Source organism: Sesamum indicum, linkage group LG8 (assembly GCF_000512975.1).
Source record: "Sesamum indicum cultivar Zhongzhi No. 13 linkage group LG8, S_indicum_v1.0, whole genome shotgun sequence".
NCBI lineage: Eukaryota > Viridiplantae > Streptophyta > Magnoliopsida > Lamiales > Pedaliaceae > Sesamum > Sesamum indicum.
In genome coordinates, this window is record NC_026152.1 from 20,389,910 (window position 1) to 20,409,741 (window position 19,832).

The 19,832-nt window shown below is 34.4% G+C and overlaps 4 protein-coding genes across 5 annotated transcripts; all 4 read left to right on the forward strand.

Annotated features, from left to right (window-relative positions):
• Positions 570–7,279, forward strand: LOC105169669 (chaperone protein dnaJ 10). The gene is made up of 11 exons (XM_011090140.2): positions 570–700; positions 1,243–1,348; positions 2,070–2,132; positions 2,776–2,858; positions 3,412–3,574; positions 3,657–3,786; positions 4,171–4,329; positions 4,422–4,594; positions 4,811–4,891; positions 4,972–5,020; positions 5,656–7,279. The coding sequence occupies exons 2-10, from the start codon at positions 1,256–1,258 to the stop codon at positions 5,017–5,019; spliced, it is 993 nt and encodes a 330-aa protein (XP_011088442.1). The 5' UTR covers positions 570–700; positions 1,243–1,255; the 3' UTR covers position 5,020; positions 5,656–7,279.
• Positions 7,200–8,800, forward strand: LOC105169668. The gene is made up of 3 exons (XM_011090139.2): positions 7,200–7,427; positions 7,726–7,778; positions 8,372–8,800. The coding sequence occupies exons 1-3, from the start codon at positions 7,346–7,348 to the stop codon at positions 8,513–8,515; spliced, it is 279 nt and encodes a 92-aa protein (XP_011088441.1). The 5' UTR covers positions 7,200–7,345; the 3' UTR covers positions 8,516–8,800.
• Positions 11,771–15,725, forward strand: LOC105169670. 2 transcript variants are annotated; one of them, XM_011090142.2, is made up of 5 exons: positions 11,771–11,921; positions 12,975–13,405; positions 14,159–14,187; positions 14,314–15,289; positions 15,391–15,725. In XM_011090142.2, exons 2-4 carry the CDS (start codon positions 13,078–13,080, stop codon positions 15,268–15,270), a joined length of 1,314 nt encoding a protein of 437 aa, XP_011088444.1. In that variant the 5' UTR covers positions 11,771–11,921; positions 12,975–13,077; the 3' UTR covers positions 15,271–15,289; positions 15,391–15,725. The 2 variants fall into 2 exon arrangements, with proteins under 2 accessions (XP_011088444.1, XP_011088443.1); XM_011090141.2 differs by having other exon boundaries at positions 11,778–11,936.
• LOC105169671 (late embryogenesis abundant protein) lies at positions 17,705–18,698 on the forward strand. The gene is made up of 2 exons (XM_011090143.1): positions 17,705–18,062; positions 18,195–18,698. The coding sequence occupies exons 1-2, from the start codon at positions 17,838–17,840 to the stop codon at positions 18,450–18,452; spliced, it is 483 nt and encodes a 160-aa protein (XP_011088445.1). The 5' UTR covers positions 17,705–17,837; the 3' UTR covers positions 18,453–18,698.

Here is a 19,832-nt window from a genome sequence, read left to right on the forward strand (position 1 = left end):
TCCGATTGACTATTAAATCAATAATAAATCAATCAGGATAAATATAAATTATTATTATTTTTTTGTGAACAACAGTAACTCCGGTGATTTTTCGTAAATATAAACAAATTTAAAAAATATTAAACGTAAAATTTCAAACTAAAAAAAGCATACGTATAAGTACGAAAACTTCATAAGAGTACCTACAATTAATTTTTTTGAAGCTATTTTTTATTTGAATGATGGCTTACGTAACAAAATAGAATAAGAGGGAGGCCGTATAAATATGCACATACATGTTGGTTTTATTATATACAGATGAAGCTCAATAATCACAATATTTTGACTTTAATCATAACGAAGTCTGATTCTGAATCGCCTCAACTCCATTCATTTACATTCTTACTTCTAATTAAACAAATTTTAATTGGTGCTTAAAAATGAGGCCCACATCTGCCAAGGTTCAGTTATGGTCATTTTAAGGTTAGCCCATTAACTTGTTCTAGTTGGGCCAAGTATTTCCATTTGGCCCATACTTTTTTATAGTGGCTCCTTTTCCGCGGATGAGTCTATTTGCATCATTTCAACGGCCAGGTATAAAAACTGCACTACCAACTGAAGATATCGCAAAAAAGGATTTTTTTTTACCAACGACAAATTTCAAGGAATCGGATTCTGGGCAAGGAAAACTATCAATTTTCCTCAGCCTGGGATCGATTTCGTGAGTTTCTCTCCCTCTCTCTCTCTCCGCGTTTCTTATGATCTGCATATTCCTTCCCATCGTTGTTATGACTGTATTGGAAAATTGCGAGCCTGCATGAGTTTATGTGAAAGTTGAGTGATTATTTTATCCAATGTTTTTCATAGTCTGTGGTTTTGATGTCTTTTTCATCTGTTTGTTAACGAGAAGGAATTCGGCCGAGGACATATATTTGCTTTTGCTGGGGTCTTAAAAAATATAATCCTGCATGTGTGTGTTTAATCGTATAGCATGTTGGAATTTTTTATCTTGTGTTTAGGAAATGCTAATCTAGACCGGTCTGATTGGACCTGAACCAACACAAAAGCATAACACATTTGTTACGCGATTGGCACTCTTACCAATCACACGGTAGGTGTATGTCTTTGTTGTGTGATTGGTTCGATTAGGCCAAATCTGATTTGAATAAGAAGTTTTTCTTGTTTCCTGCATTCCGGAATGTCTGGATAAACAATGATGTGTTTTAGTTTTGTATCCTTATTTTTTCCAAATTTTTTCCTTAGTTGAGTGTAACACATGGACATGGCCGAGGACAAAACTTATTACAAAATATTAGGAGTTGAAGTGGATGCCACTCGTGCAGAGATCAACAAAGCTTACTACCATAAGGTAAGGTTTTGAAAATGATATAATCAGTGTCATTTTTATTCCCAATGATATGCCTGTGGAACGCCATAGAGCACATTGAATTAATACAAAGCGCTTGGTTGCCAGTCCAATCGCGTACTTTCTGTTTGTATAATTGTATTGTGAGTAGGACCTGCCACTATTTCATTCAATTTATGTGTTTGTGTTCGTGAACATCTTGGAATGTAGAGTGTAAGCTTAGATTAGCAAATGTAGTTCATCATGTTAATGGACCATAACGATATGAATATGTGCCCGATCCATCCTTCATTGTTGTAGTCATTTATGTTTTCCGTGAAACCCAATACCAAGTCTTGAATTTTGGGTAAATACGTGAAAATCAATCTGGGCATTCCAAGTGGTGTGAGTTTGGCTCTCATACCGACACACCAAACATGTGTGCCCACTATAATTGAATCTCTGCACACTTCTGGCTTCTTGGTTTCCCACCTTGGAATTGCCAGAAGGATCTCTTTCTTGTTTTAATGTCAACTTGACATTTATTAGATTATCTTACGTTTTGCAATCCTAATGAGTTTCACTTTTGCTTGTTAAAATGTATTGTATTCAGTATTTTGGCTTGATGCCTTCCTTTTCGATATAGTGTTGGTATTTTACTAACTTGAGATTGACAGAGAAATCCTTTATAACAATGTTGAAATGTTTGAGAATTGTTAGTGTTGTTTCGTGCTTTTGTTCCTAGGCAAAACTTGTACACCCTGATAAAAACCATGGAGATCCAGAGGCTGCTGCTCAAGATTTCCAGGTAAGCTACATGTCTACTTCTCTGAGCATTGTATGGATTGCTATTTTATATTGGATTTTACTGGTCATGGCATCCTGATTATTAGATGAAGTGATTCACATAGCAGGACATTGAACTAAAAATTGGTAGTTCCAAAACAACTGGTATAAGCTGCTAACTGTGAGCTTGTTACAAATGCAAGCTTTACATGAAACTCAGATGCTAATGGTGAGCTTTCTGATAGGCCACTGAGTTATGAGTATTCAGTTTGAGACACGAGAAAACATTTTCTCATATGCTTGTTTGCTGTTTAAAGGATCTAAAAACTCTCACCTCCCTTAGGAATAGTGCCCTGCCCTGGCTCACCTCTCGAAACCCTGTAACCAACTTTCATTGTTTCTTTTCTATTACAAAAAGAAAGAAAAAAAAAAAACAAATAGTAAACACTTTATGTTGTAATGTTCTGAATTTCTCAAATGAAAATTAAATTTGCAAATGAGTTGATATTGCTGATGTCTAAGACTCGGGAGATCAAGTTTATAATTTGCATTACCTTTCCTTTTGTTTTGGAACTCTTGAGTAGGACATGTACAGATTGCCTTTCTCCATCCCATATTTGTTTTCTAAAATCACTAATCCTTTTTGTTGAGATTCCTGTATGCAGGTACTAGGAGAGGCTTATCAGGTATTAAGTGACCCTGAAAATCGTGAAGTATATGACAAGTATGGGAAAGAGGAAGTAATGAAGTAAGTAAAATAACACGGACATGGGCATATGTAAATATATTGTGGAAGCTAGGTCAAGTCTGCAAGTTTTTACATATATTCCTTCAATGCCAAAAACACGCCTGTTAGTTATCTTTTGGGATTCCTTGTAAGATTCCAACTTAAGAGAACCCCAACTTGGCCGGCTAATATGTTGAGGTTGGTGCGAATTGAGTTGGGACAGGACTGATGCAGTTCATTTGAAATTCTCATTCCTTTTTTAATCTATTTAATTGAATGATGCCCAAAAAACTTAGCCAAAACTCATAAAACCAGGAAAGATGGGATCAAAATTGTGCAGTGTATCTAAACTTGAAGGGCGGAAACCTCTGTACAACTATTTTCCTAGTAATTCCAATATTCAGGTCACACCTAGCAACTTAAATAACATAAACTATACAAATTACTGACCGCTAGGACATTGATTGTTGTTGCACTACAAAAAACTTACTGCAGCTTTTCCTTTCACATCATTCTAACTGACACCAAGGCAAAACAGGAAAAATATGACTGATCTTATTCTTTCTGATTTTAGGGATACTATGGTTGATCCTACAGTTCTGTTCGGAATGATGTTTGGAAATGAAATTTTTGAGAATTATGTCGGACAGCTTTCATTGCTTTCTTCACCACCCTCTGAATTTGATCCCGACTTACCCCTTGAAGTTCAAAAACCGAAGCTTGAGAAGTTAATGAAGGTTTACTTGATACTTTCTGTAAATTTCTGAAATGATTTTGTATGCAGTGCTCCACTTAGCCTTTTCGTCTCTTTACGTGAAGGCATTGCAAGAAGAAAGGGAAGAGAAACTTCAAAAAGTGCTGAAAAATCGTCTTGAACAATACGTTACAGGTCAAAAAGATGATTTTGTAGAATCTGCAAAATTAGAAGCAAAACGTCTTTCTCAAGCTGGTATGCGCTCTTGCTGCATTCTTTTTTGAATATGTTGTTAATTCCTGAAAATATTTTCTTCTTGGAAAGATAATGATGAAATAATTCCCTGAGAATCCTCTTTTAGCAGGGTAATATCTGTATACCCAAGGAGCCCCAATTTATTACTTTTGGAAAACTGAACTTTCTGGCCGCTGCCTGCTGGAGTTGCCAGTCTATGTAAAATTAAATTATAACTAATACCAGTATAATTCTTGAAATTATGCACCTGGACATTAGCAATCATAGAAGTAAAAATTCAAAGAATTCATATGACTTTCATTTCGGGGACATAAATTGGCACAAAAATAAAAGTGGAACAAAGTTGCAAAGGGAAGTATACACTCATTTAACGTTATTTTCCAGCTTTCGGTAAGGCCATGTTGCATACTATTGGATACATCTACACAAGGCAAGCTGCAAAAGAAATTGGAAAGGGGAAGCGCTACTTGAGGGTTCCATTTCTAGCAGAATGGTTTCGGGATAAAACACACAAAAGAAGTACGCAGTCTGCAGCTGCTCAAGGTCCCAATACCTGCACAAGCTTCGGTTTTACATTCTGTCCATTCATTTAACCTTTTAGATGAATCGTAACCTTGTTTCTGTTATCATATCAGCTGCTATTATCTATATTCAACTACGAGAGGAATGGAGGAGGTTTAGTGTAGAAGAGATTAAGGATGAGAACACGATGAAAATGGTTGAAGAACTAAAAGACGCAATTTTTCACTCTTTCTGGCTAATGAATGTAGCAGATATTGAAATGACTGTATCTCATGTATGTCAAGCGGTAAGTTTAGCAATAGTCTTGGCTCATCCTCATTGATACAGTGGCTCATTGATTTCCTTCCATGATATAATGCCATGTTCATTTTCCACCAAAGATTCTGCCTGATCTTTTTTTTCCAAGATCCATAAGATTCTTGACAATCGGCCTCAATCTATTTGTAACGCATACTTCCGCATTTTGAATTTTTGTCAACATCTTGTATTTTCTGACCATCAGGTTCTCAAAGATTCCAGTGCTTCCAAGGACACTCTCAGGCTACGGGCCCATGGATTGAAAAAACTCGGTGCTATTTTCCAAGTAAGCTTACTGGTCGCTCTTGTTTTGTTTATATTTATCATAAATCTGACCTTAAAATGTTCTCTTTCTTCCTGCTGTAGGAAACTGTCCTCCAGAGCAAAGAGAATATATTTGGCTGCTCAGGTTAAGGTGAATATTTGTTGAAATTATGTTGTTATTGTCATTTATCCTTGATATAAACAGCCTATCCCCTGAAGCATTAACTGCATTGTTGGTGCTCTTCTTAAAACTGAGGTTGCTTAATGCTGATATTGGAACTCAGGATCAGTTTATTTCTTGTTTTATGTGGCTAATAGGCTCTAAGGGTTCTTTATATCACCTTATAATGCTTCACATATTTCCTAGCTCCTGTAGACCGTGAAAAAGACAAAATTCCAGCATATTAGAATATATATTTTTTCCTGGGCAGGATCTCAGTTTAACTTCATCTCACTCAATTTGACATATGATTACTGTTGATGGCTTAATGTTGAGAATGCCTGTCGAGTTCTAAGCTGGAGAAAATTCGATACCATCTATGTAGGTATTCGTACCCTACATTAACTGTGTGAGCTCTTGGATCAACAAATTATGATTTCGTCGTGTATGATTCAATGGCTGATAGTCCATGTGAGTAGTAGACTCACATGAATGGCATCGACAAGCAGGTCGAGGAGTCATAAATCTCTTAATTAGTAATGATGCTTAATTTACGGTGGACATTGATGCTCTGTTCCAAGTGAATTGCTAATTGTAGTTCCACTAAATTACATGTCTCCTCCAAGTGATGACTCCAAACACATTCAAGTCAATTTACACATTCAGGAAAGCCGTGCGGCCACTAAAACAACAAATTTGAAGAATCTAGAATTACGAGGTACTGGGTTTGAGACTCCATAAAACGGATGTTTATCTCATTTTATAACAGTTTCATTCATTTTTTTATTAACATATGCAATTAGTAAATAATTTTAATATAATTACAAGGACTTATTTCTTGTGTTTCGATGCTTCACTAAATTGAAAAGATTAAAGAGGAGATCTTCAGTGAGATTAAATTACTTAGCAATCATCCCTGTGAATAATTTTATTTAATTTGTGGTTAAATGATATTAGGTGCCATAATTTATTCAATCAATTCATTAGAAAAAGTAAAGTAAAGCTATTTGTCTAGATTAAATTAAGATTCATTCTCGAGAAGTATAGTGGGAGGAATTGCATGGAAACAGAACCCTGTTGATATGCTTCTGCTATACTAATATCCCGACAGCTCACAACTATTTTCATGCAAGGAAAAAAGAAAAAAGCGTGTTTTGAAAGATGTCAACTCATGAACCAATAATTGTCGAAGTTGAATGGAGATAATGGGTTTACTAGGTCTTCTTTAGAAATATGGTTTACTTGGATAACGGGGAGCTGTCCTAACACCACTTTTCGAAAAAGAAAAGTAAAGGAAAAATTAATTAATTAAAAGGGTGATAGTGCTTCTGATCTTTACTCCCCACCATCCTCCTTTTGAGTGGTGTTTGGTGCATTGTCTTTGTCGTTTTGGATGATTGAAAGCACTACACCTCCACAAAAGCTATTTTTAGCCCAACCTAATTTGTCTACAAACCACACCAAATGACACTTATGGCCCTCTGTTCTTCTTCTTCTTATATAATCTCATATTGTGACTATTATTATTCTTTTTTCAGCTTTTGTATGATATAAAAAACTTAGTGAAGCAGACAACTCTTTCCTTAGAGTGCATGTATACTCATGAAACCCATATTAAATGATCTTTTCTTGGCGCAATATTCACCACAGTTATGTAATAAACTTAAGCTAAACCAATTTGCATTAAAATGTAAAATTTATCTAATGTTAAATATTCTCATGCACATGTATCTATGGTGATGAAACCCTTCATTATTAGCATATATGTTCATCTATTGACTTTAATCTCAGCTTTTTTCCATTTATATTTAACTTGGACAAAAACATTACTGGTGAATTAGGTAGCCCATCTTACTTTTATACAAATTTGAATATTAATTCCATTTTTCAATGTTGCTATAGTTAATGCCTCATTTTCATTTACTTACTATGAGGGGCAGTGTAGATGATATGATTTGATGATGAAGATTTAGGGCTCCGTTCCATTTGTGTGCACTCAGTGTTTTGCATTAGTTAATGCATTTTTATCCACTAACTGCATAGACTTAGTGCCCCAACAACGATAAAATGCTGTCCCTCAACTTTATGTTTTTGAATTCTTAAACTAATAAAGCTTGAAAATGCGCTTCTTTATATTAGAATATGGTTTTCCAGTTTATCCCGAATGCTTTGTTTATGATCTCTGCAACAATATACAAAGGACTGCACTGCACTATCTCTCTCTTTGTGTTTATTTGCTTTCATAGTGAACAGCCAAAAAGCTAAGAACCCTCTTCTGCCTTTGTGAAAACGTAAAGTTTTATCAAGAAGAACCACATGGACTTGATTCTTCTCATCAAGAAGATTGGCCTTCTTTTCCTCCTCGTTTCTGCTGCTCTTTTCTCGACTTCTTTTGCAGGTAGATTTTGGTGATCGATCAATTCCTCGATTGTGAAATATATATATATATATAGATGAAGCCCTTTTGTTTCCATTAGTCTTTATTTGCTCGAATATATATTAAATGCTACTAAAATGCAGTAATATACCATGCATGGCTTCCTAAGCTAAGGGAGTCTAATGAGTTTGTCATTGACGTTACGGCTAGTCTTTTTTTGAGGTGTTAAAATCCATGTATTTAGGATGTAATATGCATGAAAATGGCTTTATCTAAAGATGTGTTTCTTACATTTTCTTTGCTGAAAATTTTCATGCAGGCCGAGTGCCTAAATCCGTGGAGTCGAACAGAGTGAGTATTACTGAGAGCGAGGTATGTATATATATCTCTCTCTACCTGATGTTAAATTGGTAACAGGAGAAATTTTGCTTTACAATGTACAACTTTGACAACCTTTCGTGCTTGGCCTCTATTTTCCACACAAGTTGAAACTGATGACTGACCGTTACATGCATCTTCCTAGGAATAAACTCTTTGTTGTGGTTCAACATCTTTAACTATAATCTCCTCTTATAATATAATTAAAAGTTGTTTTGGGATTAATAGATGCAAAAAACTTTAATCATACTTATCATATTATTGTTTTTATTCGAACAAAATTTAAAACCAAACTGTAATGAATTAATTTTGATCTGTTGATCATGATGCGTGTTTCTTTTCTTTTTCCTTTTTCTCTTTTCCCTGCTTGCATGTCTGTTACTCACATAATATGCAACTTATTTAGGCACAATAATTTGATTACATCAGAGGAAAATACAAGTATTTGCACGCTATATCTGATCTAATATGTATATATGCATGCAAATTAATTTGAGATTGATTAATAAATATTATGGGTATATGTATATGTTCTTTGTTGTTAATCAAGTGCAGCAAAACACATATATGTCTGAATTTCTGGGCAGGAAATAGGATCATGGGATCCATTACCCCACGACGAAGTGAGTGAGATTCATGAAAGACTGCTTAAAGTGAAAACAAACGATTATGGAAGATATGATCCTGCGCCTGCACTCGTCAAGCCTCCTTTCAAACTTATTCCCAACTGAAGTCGTCATAGCTATTACATATGGATCGTCAGCTTGAGGAGTACCGTATACATAGTGTTATATATATATTTATATATATGAATAAGAATAATGTATGTGAGGAAAAATGTTGTAATCATTTTTCCGTAGTATATGTCTATGCATGAATAGGAATCAATATGGTTAGTCTTTGTATAATAGAGTATGTTTTATATGTAAGATATGAGCCGCGGCCGGTACGTTTGTAGTAACTATATATGAATATGTATTCTGCTAATGTTATATTTTGGGGAAGTTAAGTTTCAATTTCCATTTAGCAAAGTTATGTGATGTAAATCTTGTGTAGGAAATCAGTTGATAGAGATTTGTGTGGAAGATAAGATAAGAAAAACACCTATGACATTATAAAGTTTACACGGATTAAAATGTAGGCTTAAATACATTTTGTCCCATTGAACTTTTCGTCATTTAATAATTACCTTTCTAAACTAACAAATGTAGCACTTACTCCCCACAATTAATTTTTTAGACAATATTGTTCTTATATTATATTATATATATATTTAGTTCAAAAAATTTATTTATTTTTAGTAATTTTGCATTTTAAGTTTAATTAAAAATATTTTCATTGGAAAAAGTATCTTTTATTTATAATAAAATAAAATATAATTAGTGAGTTAAATAGTTCGAATTTTATTCTTTTTACAAACTCAAAATTAACTAATAAATGAGTACAATAAATATACAAAAAAAATTATGAAAGATTTTATTAATTTTGTGATAAAATTAAGCTATTATTTATTTATTTTTTTAGATAAAAATGAATATTTAAGTATCCGTTTTCTTTAATATATTTTCTTTAAAAAATATGATAAAATGTATTTATTCATTTTTTTCTAAAAATATTTAACTTTTGGTTAAGCATATATATATTTGTCAATTTCTTTTGAGAAGCATATATGAGTTGTTGGTTATATTATATTTATTATGTATCTACTATATATATATATTATTTTATACTCTATTTTTAATGTAAATTTTTTACTTAATAAAAAATTTAACTAACAAATAATTTGATTATAATTTAATGTACAAAATACTAAAATATATTAAAGATAATAAAATTGTTCAAGGCATAAGGGACATTTTTGTCCAACCAAGGGGGTAAGTATTACATTTATTAGTTTAGAGAATAAATATTATATGACGAATAATTTAGGAGAGCAAAGTGTATCTTACCGTAAATATATAAGATAACATTTCATAAATTACAGTAACATATTATTAATATATTAAAGAGTGTCTGAAGTATTGCAATATCGTAAAATATAAATGAGCTTTTGTACAGTGTTATGTCAGACTCAACTATTCCAATATTATGACCAATTCCTGCATAGCATTTGCTTAGGATTAAGGGAAAAGGCAAAAAAAAAGACTTCACTCATTTTTCTTTTTTATAGGGATAATTAATTGTCCTTCGTGAGTTTGGTATAATTACGCATAAATTCTTTTAATTTAAAAAAATTATATTTAGTGCTCTTGATACTTGTTTTTGTTTAACAAATAAATTCATTTTTTAGTCAAATAAATTCATTTCTTAGTGAAAATTCATTGAATTTGTTGATATTAACAAAAAAATTAACACAAAATTATGTTTTCTCTTAATTGACTTATTACTGATTTATTGTATTTATAATAATTTTTTTTATTAAATATAAAAATAATATATATAATTTTTTAAATCATAAGAGAATTCTTTTTTTAATAATAATTAAAAAAAAGAATTATCCTACTCAGCAAAAGGAGATATCAGTGCTTCTCTGACACATAACAGCATTCTTTCCTTTCTGTCCTCTTACATCAACAAATATTTAAAACGATTCTCCTTTAACACAAAACGAAATTTGGGGGTGTCGTCTAATCCCATCTCAGTTAGTTTTTTTCCCCAAAGTGCTGCTTCAACTTATTGGGCTCAGACATCCCACTAGATGGGCCATAATGGGGCCCAAATCCCTAAAAACCTCTTGTTCTGGGAATTGGGACCATGGAAGCGCTTTCCTTGGTTTTCTTCGCCAAATTGAGAGTGCAATATGCCGTTCATTTGTTCCATCTATTTATCATTATTTCTAAAAAAAAAGACTTACTTGCATAGCAACACATGCTCCGCTTTTGCTTCTGAGAAACAATGAACATACCACCCTCTATTTCTATTTCCAGTAGAAGAAACCATGTATCTTGGTGTTAGAATCACGACTTATTGCTTTATTCATAACAATTTTCCTTACTCATTATAGGACAAATTGTGAAACAACGTTCACGACATGAATAGGTTATTTTCAATTATTTTGAATATTCAATCCAAATCAAGATTAAAATTAACGTGTCGTAAATAAATATGATATCATAAATTTAAGTTTTATCATACGTACGAATCTCGATACTTGAGCAACAACTGCATTTATTTTCTAATTCCATCGTGTCAAAGCAAAACTTCAAATTTCCCAAACTTTCAATAATGATAGGGGTACTTGATTTTGAAAATTTGAGACAATTGTACACGCGAATTAACTATTTTATCGCTGTTTAATTTAATTTATTTAGAAGTATTATATTATTTATGTGATATGAATAATAGGTAGAATTGTAAAATAGCACTTTATTCGAATTTACCCAAAATAATTTCATGATACTTACGTGTGGCGTGGAAAAGCATAGAATGCGTAGTGCGCACTCCGCGTACCCCAGAAGAAACCAGTCACCATAGTGCAAAAAGAAGTCAAGGGAGGTCCATAATGTACCACTTCCAATACAGTAACGTACAATTCAACAGCACAAATATTGTCTCAGCAGCCAATTTTAGAAAATAGGCATTAAAATTTGTACTTGGAACTTAAAATAATAATGATGATAGCCTTCCAAAAGAGACGCGTGCTGACGATATGTGAAACATTGACGCCGTTACCTGCAACCACCGCCGTCTGGAAACGTGGACTGGCAACGCAGCGCCAACTAACGTCGTCAAATAAATGTCTTCTCCTCCTTTCCTGCCTGAAAATTACTTATAAGTACTGTCGACGAACAAGAATAAGAACCTTTTCTCTCTCTACTTTCCACGTCTCTCGCTCTCTCTCCCCCCCCCCTCGGCAACGCAGCGCCAACTAACGTCGTCAAATAAATGTCTTCTCCTCCTTTCCTGCCTGAAAATTACTTATAAGTACTGTCGACGAACAAGAATAAGAACCTTTTCTCTCTCTACTTTCCACGTCTCTCGCTCTCTCCCCCCCCCCCCTCCCTACATACACAGATTGTATATGTTATTTTAGTATACTTAAATGCATATGTAATTTATATAAGTTACTGACTCTCAACATACACTTACGAAGTCTCTCTCTCCTCTTTTTGTCTAGGGTTCGTGAGCGGTGAAAAGGTACCCTTCGATCGCGTAAGTTTGTTTGTTTCTATAAGGAGATGCAGTTTCCTTTCTTTCTTTCTTTTTAAATTTTTATTTTGCAGTTACTGTGAAGTATGCGGATTTGTTTTTCTTTTGTTTGTTTGTTTTCCTCGAAAAAATGTGTTAAGAGGAGGTGAAAATTAAAATTATATGGATTAGATGGTAAATATAATGCCAGAGTATTTTGACTTTGATTTTCAGTTGTTTAGGCATGAGTTTCGGATCTCTATTGACCTGCGCAGTGCGGGACTCGTCGTGTTTTTAGTGTTTTTATTAGTCTTCTCTTCCAAAATTAGCACTTGAAACTCGAGTGTTAGTTTCCCCTATTTTTAACCAATATAAAGTTTATCAGTTTAGGTATTGTTCACTTTGAAACTCTTTCGGGAATTTGTACGCCTTCGGGTTCTTGTACTTTTTGTCTAATTTTTGGAATAGCTGTTCCAGAATGGGTGAACTGTTATATTAAATCGTCAAGAATGACGTGTCCTAAGCCGAGTTGTTGGAGGTGTGGTTTTAGTAAGACTGAATATGTAATAGGAATTGTGTGGTGATTCTGATTTAGTTGATTGTTGATTCAATTGTTGGGTCCTTATTTTCATTTTAGCGGGGTTTGTTGCTGTGGGGAAAAAAAATCAGTTGTGGAATTTGCTTATTCCCAGTGGAAACATAGATTTTTGAGAATTTTTAATTAATAAATGTATTCTTAGAGTGCTTCCCTTTTTACTTGTCACATCTTGTGATGATTGTGTCGTAAAGGGTTATTCTCAATTCTGTGGTGGTAAGCATCTAGAGGAAATTATGATTAGTATAATTCATGCTTATTTGTGGCATAAAAGAGTTGAAACTTTTGTTGGGATTGTGCATTCTTAAGGCTTTGAATGTTAGATTACTACTTTATTTCTAAGAAATTAAAGGGGATCTGCTATGTTGTATTACATAGTGGCTAAAAACAGATGGAATAAGGAGTACCAGCATTCACGACTTCTTAATTTGTTGTTGATGATAGCTGATTTTACATTACAATTGCAGGTTAATTTTGATCTATTGGTCTCGTTCACGTTCACTTTTTGGAGTTCACTGATGTAAAAGCAATTAGCTATAGTTATCACATTTTTGGCCAGTGTGAGAAACAATGGGAGCTGCTTGTTGTGTTGCCGCTAAGGATAGAACTATAACAAGTGGATCACCAGGCGAAACTTTGCAGAGGCATGCCCGCTATTCACCAACTTGGAGCTTTCGATGGGATAATCGTGTAAGAGTAGCTGGGGAAGAGACACCTGCAAATTGGTTACATAATGGAGGTTGTGGAAACGATCGAATGGAAGTCAAATCTGGAACCACTGTTGAAAATGCATTTGCTTCTGAGGATGGTAGTCCATTAGATAGTTTCCGATCACTTGCGTGGCAAAAGTCCCCTCTTTCTGAAGGAAATGATGGAATTTTAAGGCTTCCATCATCTGGTAATCACTATATGGTGGTTCCTATCTTCTTATTTTAAATGTTTTACAAAATATGAAGTAAGGTGATTGGAAGTAACTTCTTCAAATGGCAATTCTTTATTACTGAACTCCTGTTCAACTCAGTCATCATGATGATGAAGTGGAAAACATCCTCTCTATTCTAGGTCATCTGCTGTAGTGTCAAGGGACACTTGTATCTGCAACTTGTTAGGTAATTCACATGTTTAAAGAAAAGATTAAGAATTATCTTTGTACTAAGATGGGCATTTTTCAGGCACAGCTGTAGTATTACTTGGTAGATGCTGAGATAAACAGAATCAGAAAATATATTACAAAGATTATTTACTTGTGTAAAAAAGAAGCTAGAGAAATATGTGATGTTATGCAATAATTTTAGAATCAGTATGTGTGTGTGTGTCAGAGAGAAAAAGGAAGCCAGGGCTAGGCGCATTAGGATAAGATATAAGTCTAGACAGTATGTGCAATCTTTGTACTTAGGCGGTTGCATGTCCACATTTGATAATGTAAATCTTTGGTGTAACTGTCAGTTTTTCACTGATCATTAGGGCTTGAGTTCATTCTTTGGTAGGAAATAATTGTTTGTTAATATGCTCCTTTATCTATCAGATTGATTATCACTTCGAGCAAAATTGTAAGAAATACTGGTGATCCAAGTATCTACTTCTTTATTTTCTTTGGTTCTGTGTTAGATATCTTCAATACTTGTATACTTATTTATATTCTTTGTTGCAGATCAAGCTATTTCACAGAATATTGGAGAGGTATGTGGAGAGTATAGATAAAGTCAGTTGATTTCTTTTAGACCATGTAAACAAGCAAATATGTAGCTTGAGATTCTCTTCTGAAGTTCACATTATTTTTGTTTTGTTTTTGCTGTTACTAATCAGGTGAAGGAGCCATCCGACTCGCCATCTGTTTCATATCCATCCCCAATAAAGCTCTCTCCTTACCTTCCTTCAGTTTCATCTATATCAGCATCGCCACTGTCTTCCCAAAGCCACCTGCTTCCTCCAAACTCGACTCCTTCAAGATGGCATCACCGTTCTCCAGGACATCGGTTATTACGACAAGTCTCCGATAGCAGGATTCCAGAGTACAAGTCACCAACAATCTCAATATCTGAAGAGCCATCTTTGTTTCTTCCCCCTGCTTGGTGCAATGAATCGACGAGGGGCTCCAATGGTGGATCTTCAGACAGTTGGTCAATCCCTGGCTTCTCCGAGCTCATGACTACTCGGAGAGAGAGGTGGTCTTTTGATAGTGAAACATCAGGATTCAGCCGGGACAAAATTACAAGATCTAGTGGGCGTAATTCAGGATCTCCTTCTTTTGATCTCCAAACTTGTGGTATTTGTACGAAGGTTTTAACTGAGAGATCTTCATGGGGATGGAGCAGCCAGAAAATAATATCCACTAGTGAACTTGCTGTGGTTTCTGTTTTAACTTGTGGACATGTCTACCACGCGGAATGCTTGGAGTATATGACTCCTGAAATCAACAAGTACGATCCTGCTTGCCCAGTTTGTACTTTCGGGGAGAAACGGGCTGTGAAGATGTCCGAAAAGGCATTGAAAGCTGAACTGGATTCAAAAGCCAGGAAACGATCTAGGAAGCGTGTTGTTGACAGTGACCTCAGTAGTGATATTATGTTTGATCATCATAAAAGCAGTGGAGTTGAAGGAAGGAGTCCCAGGATGAGCTCAAGTTCAAGCATGAAGACCTCAATAGCAAAGCCGTTTCTGAGACGACACTTCTCATTTGGCTCAAAAACGAGTAGATCGACATCTGATAATCAACCTACTCCGAGAAGGGGCTTTTTCTGGGCAAGATCTAGCAAGAACTGAGCTTCCTCCATGGATTCAGGTAAGTTCCATCTCAGCTCTCAGAGCAAACTGAATATTATTTATTGACCTTTTTGAAGGCCAATATATTCTCTTTGTGATGCGTGTCCTGAATTTTTGTAGACTCAATACTGCGATTGGCTATCTCGGCTTTGTCTCTGTATTGGACAGTGTACAATGAAGTGGGAGAGAAGTCATCAGCATCTTCACCAAGAAAATGCAGCCAGATGTAGGATAGCTACTGCAGACAGACACTGTAAAGAGTGGGGGTAATACTTGATGGAGTTTCAATTCATTGTTATTATATAGAAAAAAGGAAAGTAGTAGGAATTGGAATTATGTGACTGTATGCTTTGGCTTGTATAATGGTAAGTGGTGTTTTTCCTGTTTAAGCTCATGAAATGAAATCACCCAGCTGGCCTGCGTGTAGGCACTGTGTGCTTGAAGTTTTTCTCGTACCGTACATGCACAGCAGCTTATAAATTAGGGTGAGTTGTTTTGAAGTTTGGCATACTATTTGGAAAACCACCCAATTTGCTTGATTTTTAACAATGGTCCGCCAATTAGTTCAATTTGTTAGAGTTTTTTAAATTCTTATATATTTTTTGTGATGTACTAATCAAAATATTTTGTGGATCATGAATTATAAATTTAATTATTTTGAGTTTTTTTATGAACTAATAGGATTTTTTTATATTTTTTCGTTATTTTCATTCACTCCATTTGATTTTTTTTTTGCAATTTTTTAGTTTTTTTTTTTGAAAAAATAAAATACAGAAAGACGAAAATTGACAATCTCAAACCTTCCTTTAAGAGTTTCATAATTTCATTAAATATTATGATGGTATTTGTAATATTTAAATTATGAGAAATATTTATAGTTTTGTCAAATTTGATAAAAATTCGTTTTAAGTTATCCTATAAATTATTATCATATACACCTCGGGCCGGCTGGGCTAATCCGGTTAGGACGTGATTGATTTAATAAAAAAGTGAAAAAGTCCAGTTTAAGCTTGTTTGGGGCCAAGTTAGTTTTGGGCTGGTCGGCTCACTCAATCCAATCACTTAGGACCACCTGATCTTGAGTTGCTAAGCTTTTAATATCGAATGGTATATAATTTTTACTTTATTTTTTAATTTAACTATTCTGACAGTTTTTATATTTTTGAAATTCTATTTTTTTTTATCTTTATTGTTATACTTTTAAATTTTTATTACATCAATACTCTTTAGTTTGTTTTTTTAAAGTTGATTTTAAGTTCTTTACCGATTTATTACTATAATTTGTTAGTCAAATTATTATATAGTTTTAACTATTCTTTTCCAGTTTATAATTTTTTTGTCTGATTTGATTAATTATTTATTTATTTCATAAGATAATTATTAAAATTATTTAAAAAAAAATATTCTAATTTCATAAAAATTGGGTTAATTACAACCATCTCTCTTAAGGTTTGACATATATGCAAATGCCTCCTCGTTATATGTAAATTTTCAAATGTTACTTTATTGTAACGAGAGTGTAACAACGAGCTTATTTATGTTTTCATCCAATTTTTATGGTGAATTGATCAAAATATTCTTTTAGATTGTAAATTATAATTATATATATTTCATAATTTTTTAAAATATTTTTATGAACTAATATTTTTTATAAATTACTTATTTTATGCATTCTCAATTTTATTTTATATTTTTTAAATATATCTTTTTTTTATGTTAAAAAAATTCAATAGGGTAAAATAAAAATGTCCATTTCACCGTCCCGGAGCTACATATTATTTTTCTATTTGAGGGTGATATTTATAATTTTTCAAACAATAAGAAGGTATTTATATGTCAAATCTCAGGAGAGGTAATAGTAATTTTTTTAAAAAAAATAAAATAAAAAAATATTTATAATTGTATGAAATTTTAGAAGGTAATAATAATTTTTTATAAAACGGGCACATCGAGGTCTGATATCAACCTTATTTAGGCTTTATTTATGAGCTGAATCTGAATTAAAAAATGAACCCAATTAAAACTTGTTTAAAAATATATCTGACTATGGAAAAGTCCATCACACCGCAGTGATTTTAAAATGTTTATCGGTAGAGTTGGTGGAGAAAGCTGGCACAATATGAAAAGATATATGGTTTATACGCGCGGCGTGCTGTAAATCTATCAGAAACGTAATAGCAGTGTAACAAACTGAAAAACGGATGATCTTTACACCAGCTCATTTCATGTTTCTGTGAGTTAGAAGCAGCTCATCCCAACCCGCAGCCCCTTTGGTTGGTTGAGAGCCTACGTGCCCTTATTTCACTTACGTGGCAGCTCTACACTTCATGTAAATCCCCAGCCACCTTCTTCAACACGTGTGACCACCTCATCAACATGCAGAAAAATGCCTTCTCCCACCGTCTTCAATTCTCTCAATTTAAATAAACACCCAAAACAATTTCTCAATTCTCAACATTCACAAACTCCCTTGATGTTTTCACTTTAAGCTCTATCGTTCCCGGAACATTCTGATTCTAGTGAAATTAGTGCTTGTCGATTTCGTTTCTGAAGGAAACGAGCTAGTAATGGCGGATTTACGCGATGAGCATGGGAATCCTATTCAGCTGGCAGATCAGTATGGGAATCCGGTTAAATTGACTGATGAGTACGGCAACCCCGTGCACATCACCGGTGTCGCCACCACGGGGCAGACGGCGGCTGTGGAGCCTCAGAGCCCCCCCCCCCCGCCGCAGCAGCAGCAGCAAGAACAACTTCGTCGCTCCGGCAGCTCGAGCTCTAGCTCTAGTTCGGTTAGTTCTGTTATGAATGAATTACTGAGATATCTTTTGTTTATACATGAAATATTGTCTGCGTCTTGTTTTTGAATTATGAGACGACTTAAAATTGATCCGAGTTTTTGTGATGATTGATAACATATATAGTCGGAGGATGATGGGCAAGGAGGAAGAAGGAAGAAGAAGGGGCTGAAAGAGAAAATCAAGGAGACTTTTGGGGGAGGTAAGCACAAAGACAAGGGTGAGGAGGCCGCACACAGCACACCAGCCACTACTACAGCGGCGAGCAAATCGTCGACCACCGTCCCTGGGCAGGCACCAGAGCACGAGAAGAAAGGCGTCATGGAAAGGATCAAGGAGAAACTCCCAGGCCACGGCCACCATAATCAAGCAAAGGAGCCATGAGTCGTGAGGCCAAACCAAGAGCTAGCTTAGTCTATATACATATATATAATTAATGTGCGTGTATTCGAATGTGCAGTTTGAGCTATGTAGAGTCTGTTGGATTGTTGGTGTCGTTGCTAGTTTTTCATGTGTTTTTAGGCTTGTTATTGTTATGCTGTATTGTTTGTTGGGAGATTTGTCTCTGATTTGTTTGCTGTTCCTCAGAGATGAGACTGATCGGAGTCGGTTTGTTGTGTTTGATCTTTCTGTCGTCTCCTTCACAGCTGATGCTGATTTAATTTCTTCCATCATCAAATTATTTGTCACTTGTTAGGTTTAAGAAAATACAAGTACAATGTATATTCCCTCCCTCCGCTGTCCCACTGGAGAAAGTGTTGAGCAACTCCAAATCCAATATTGCATACAACATTGGATACAAGGCGTAAAAGGTTACAGCGTAAGTGCACTTCCCCGAGCCCTTATTAGAGAATGCGTGGAAAAGGGATGATGAACGCAGGGCCGAAGTGGGAAGCCAGTAATTAAGCACAATGTGAAGTGGGTAATAGTGGGGTTAGCAATTTAATGGTGAGCTCCCATCCCCTAGATATGGGGAACTTGTATTTATTAATAAATGAAAATGAAGATCTAAAAACTATATGAAATAAAAAAGAATTGGAGTCTGAGTTAAGAATAGAACATTGTGACCAACAGAAGATAGTTTTTTATCTTTAAATTAATTCACAAGGACGTGGGGTATTACTTTTCTACGAGAAACACAATTAAAATCAAAGGAGACTGAAGAAAGACATTCCCCGATGCGATGCAGAAATAGCTTATTACTGATTGATATATAAATATCATTCATGTTTTATGCTACCCATTCAAATTGAAGTTTTATAAATAAATTTAAAATAATAAAAAAACTCCAAAAGTTTAAAAAGGAAAGACACGAAATTGTAGCCTATATTTGCACTTATACTTATTTTATTTATTATTAGTTATATCAATAATTTTGTATTTTTATATATTTAAAGTTTATTTATTTTGTCAGTTTAATCACTTCTTTATTTTATTTTTTTTTCTATTTTATTTTAATTAAAGAAATAACAAAATTTTGATTTAGGCATAGCGTGATTCGCCTGTGCTTGTTACTTTTTATAAAGCCAGCTGCGATTCAGCTGAGAGGGATCCAACGGTGGGAAACACGTCGACGTCCACTCCTTAGTCCCCCTCCTTCATTTGCACTTCCTCCCGCCCCCTCCCCCAACAAGCCCTTTTACATCACGCACCGCCACTGCGATTGAATGCCGAAAAGTCCCTTTCTCATTTTCCCGCCTATATAAACTCTTCAATGCAAACACAGATTCTCCAAATGCTTTCTCTCTCTCTCTCTAACTCGCT